At 33.1% G+C, this 3,054-nt stretch overlaps 1 protein-coding gene across 1 annotated transcript; it reads right to left on the bottom strand.

Annotated features, from left to right (window-relative positions):
• Window positions 1–1,093: 1,093 nt before the first annotated feature.
• On the bottom strand, window positions 1,094–2,784 carry LOC146956656 (RING-H2 finger protein ATL16-like). The gene has a single exon (XM_085730409.1). The coding sequence runs from the start codon at window positions 2,349–2,351 to the stop codon at window positions 1,281–1,283; it is 1,071 nt and encodes a 356-aa protein (XP_085586535.1). The 5' UTR covers window positions 2,352–2,784; the 3' UTR covers window positions 1,094–1,280.
• Window positions 2,785–3,054: the final 270 nt, after the last annotated feature.

The raw sequence follows: 3,054 nt of genomic DNA on the forward strand, positions 1-3,054 counted from the left end.
TTGAGAAAATAATAACTATAATGATGAACCACAACCTAAAATCTTGGCTCCTCTTTCATTACTCATATAAAATATTTCAACTCAGAATTAATAATTGATCCTTACAAGCTGGAAGGAGATGATACTGTGTAACAAGAAAGTATCCCTTAACCAACCAAAAATCACCAAACCTTACCTTCCATCAACCAACATTACAACACACAGAGACACAGTGTGTACAGAAATATAATTTTGGTTGTTGTATACTGTTTATCAATATGAAAGGACCCCTCATTTTCTTTAAAAATCAATTTTGGGAGACATGTAGCTATTGACTTTATTCATCCTTGGATTCTACTTTTAGGTGATTTGTCAACTTTTCAATTTATTTTGCTTCAATTCCTAATAGTACTTTTTTCTTTAAACTTTAAAGCCAGATTTCCTTTTATCTCTTTTTGATATTTTCTACTAGAGCAAGACATGGAATGGAATAACTTTTATTTGATCCATAGCGGGAAAAAAACGTTTGCTTTTAGAAAAGTTAACAATATGATGATTTCAGCAATGATGCTCATTATCATGGCTCTCTGACTTTTTAAACAAAATGGACCATACCATTAGGTAAAATACTTTTTAAAGAGGACAACATTAGATAGATAAGGTACAACATGAAAAAGAGTTTATAAGTAGAAGATATTTCTCACCTATATGCAAGTTTGTACCGTTGAGTTATACCAGACTCAAAACTTTAATATGATATCGGAGTCTATACAAATTTTATTGGACCATTTGCCATTGTGTCACTCGGGTCAAGCTTTAGATATTTAGTCTTTAACGAGATGAGGTGTGCTCGTCGTTTGATATAATCTAAACACGATTTTAATTTATGGAAGAAATTCATTACTTTACAAGCTAATTTTGTAAGGTTGAGTTAGTCCAACTCAAATTCTAACTGAATGTATGGACTTGTAATGAACTCAACGGGTTATTGGGATTTTCGGACAAGGTACACTTTGGAGCTTAAAAAAAAATCACAACCACTTCATGATTTTGTCAAACTCCTCGTTTTTCCAAACATACACTAAGAAATGCCAAATATAGAAAAAGAGAATGGTTTTCAAATTAAAATTAAATCCAATTGAATAATTGTGTGTCATACAATCCTTTAATCCTATGACCTATTCATACCTCTAAAATCTCTACATCACATTCTCACCCCTAAAAAACCAAACTAAGAAACTTGCAAGTTGCAAACATAATTGAAACTAAAAAGAGAAAAACTAGAGTAATTTTTTTTTTCTTCAGGGGTCCAAATAAACAGGTTGAATAGAAGAACTTCTAGATCTGCTTCCATATCCAAATGAAAAGAATGATTTCTTGACTCTTCCACTACCACCACTAGACCCTTCAATGGTGTTGTTGACTTCATTGACTTGCCTCTTTTGTTGCTGCAGAGCTTCTTGAACTGCTAAATAGAAATGTCTATCACCTGATGAATCCATTGAAAAAGATCTTCTAATTGGTTGAACTGAAAATTGTTCATCTTTTGTTGCTCTAATATCAATACATTCATCTCCCATACTTGTCACTTTATGCAATTTTTTCCTTCCTTTCTTTTCCACATTTCTTTTCTCCAACATTTTCCTTGGTGAAGGACTAATAGGACTTGGTCTTGGTAATGGTAATGGTAATGGTGACTCTATAGCATTATTATTACTCAATTCAATGACAACAAAATCTTCATCACCACCAATGAGATTTTCACTTGTTGGATTTTGATCTTGAGTTGAAAATGGCCCTTGTGTAAGCATTTGATCAAAATGGAATCTACTTGTCAATGAAATGCTTGTTCTACAAAGTGGACAATTAGCATTGTTTTGTAGCCAAACATCAATGCAATCAATGTGAAAAACATGGCTACAATTTGGTATAATCCTAAGTTTTTCATCTTGTTGAAACTCATTCAAACAAACAGCACATTCACAGAAACTCTCTGAACCAGCAGAGTCTCTATTTCCTTCTTCTGCTTTGAATTGAATAACCGGAATTAACCGAATCACTGCTTCGTCTAGACCGCGAGGCTCTATCCCCGGTGAGTGTATCGTTGTTGGATCTTGTCGCCTTCTAGACGGAGAGAAACGTCGTAGAAGATCGATACGGTGCCAATTTAGACAACATTTGATCACAAAGATGTAGTAAGAAACAAGCAAGAAAATTGTAGCTAATATTCCTATAATAGCAATTGCAATGATTGGAAAACTTGTGCTTGAATGATGCATATGAGGAGGATGAAAAATTGAACTTGAACTTGTTGTTGGAGCAAGAGCTTGTGATGAAAAATGGATCAAGTATTTTCTACTTACAAGATCCATATCAGAAGAAAGATGCTATAGAAAATGTTTATTTCAGATCTTGAATATAAAAAAATACACAAGACATGAAAATAAAAAATGAGTTTATAGTAGCATGTGTAGTATTTAGAGGTAGGCTATGATTTTCACAAGTAGGAGTGGATGAACTAGTTTTGAAGCAATGTAAAAATGATTACTTGGACCAATGAAATGAAATAATGGATTATGTGTGTATATATGGAGAAGAGAGAAGAGTGAGGAAACCTAGGTGGTGTATAAATGAGGATGGTGATGGGGAAGGAGACAGAACATTAAAATGTTGTGAAAGACTGTTTTTATTTTATTAAGGTTGGAGTGTGGATACTACGTAGTTGTTGGTGAATTTTCTCAGTGGTTTTCAGAGACTTCTGGCTAGAAATTTGTTCCACAAAGAGTGTCTCGATCAATGCTTAATATTTTATATAGGAGTATTTTATTATATTATATACTTTGTAAATCAGTAACAGTGGCGTATCATCCTATATTTAATAATTGGAGACTTTATAGAATCAATTGCGGTCCATTAAGAATAACAATGGTGGTTAATAAGGACCAGTACTGGATCAAGGTGCCACTTACCTAATTGCCACTGCCCATTGCCATTGACAGATATCTTAGAGTATTAAATAAATTTTCAATTTTTTAGGTATGAAGAAGATCAAATTATATGGTGTGACATTCATAT

The sequence above is a fragment of the Medicago sativa genome, chromosome 1 (assembly GCF_051527215.1).
Source record: "Medicago sativa cultivar Bolivia chromosome 1, Bolivia_mono, whole genome shotgun sequence".
Lineage (NCBI taxonomy): Eukaryota > Viridiplantae > Streptophyta > Magnoliopsida > Fabales > Fabaceae > Medicago > Medicago sativa.

Coding starts and splice junctions, on each gene's coding strand:
- LOC146956656 (XM_085730409.1), bottom strand. CDS start 2,351: ATGGATCTTGTAAGTAGAAAATACTTGATCCATTTTTCATCACAAGCT.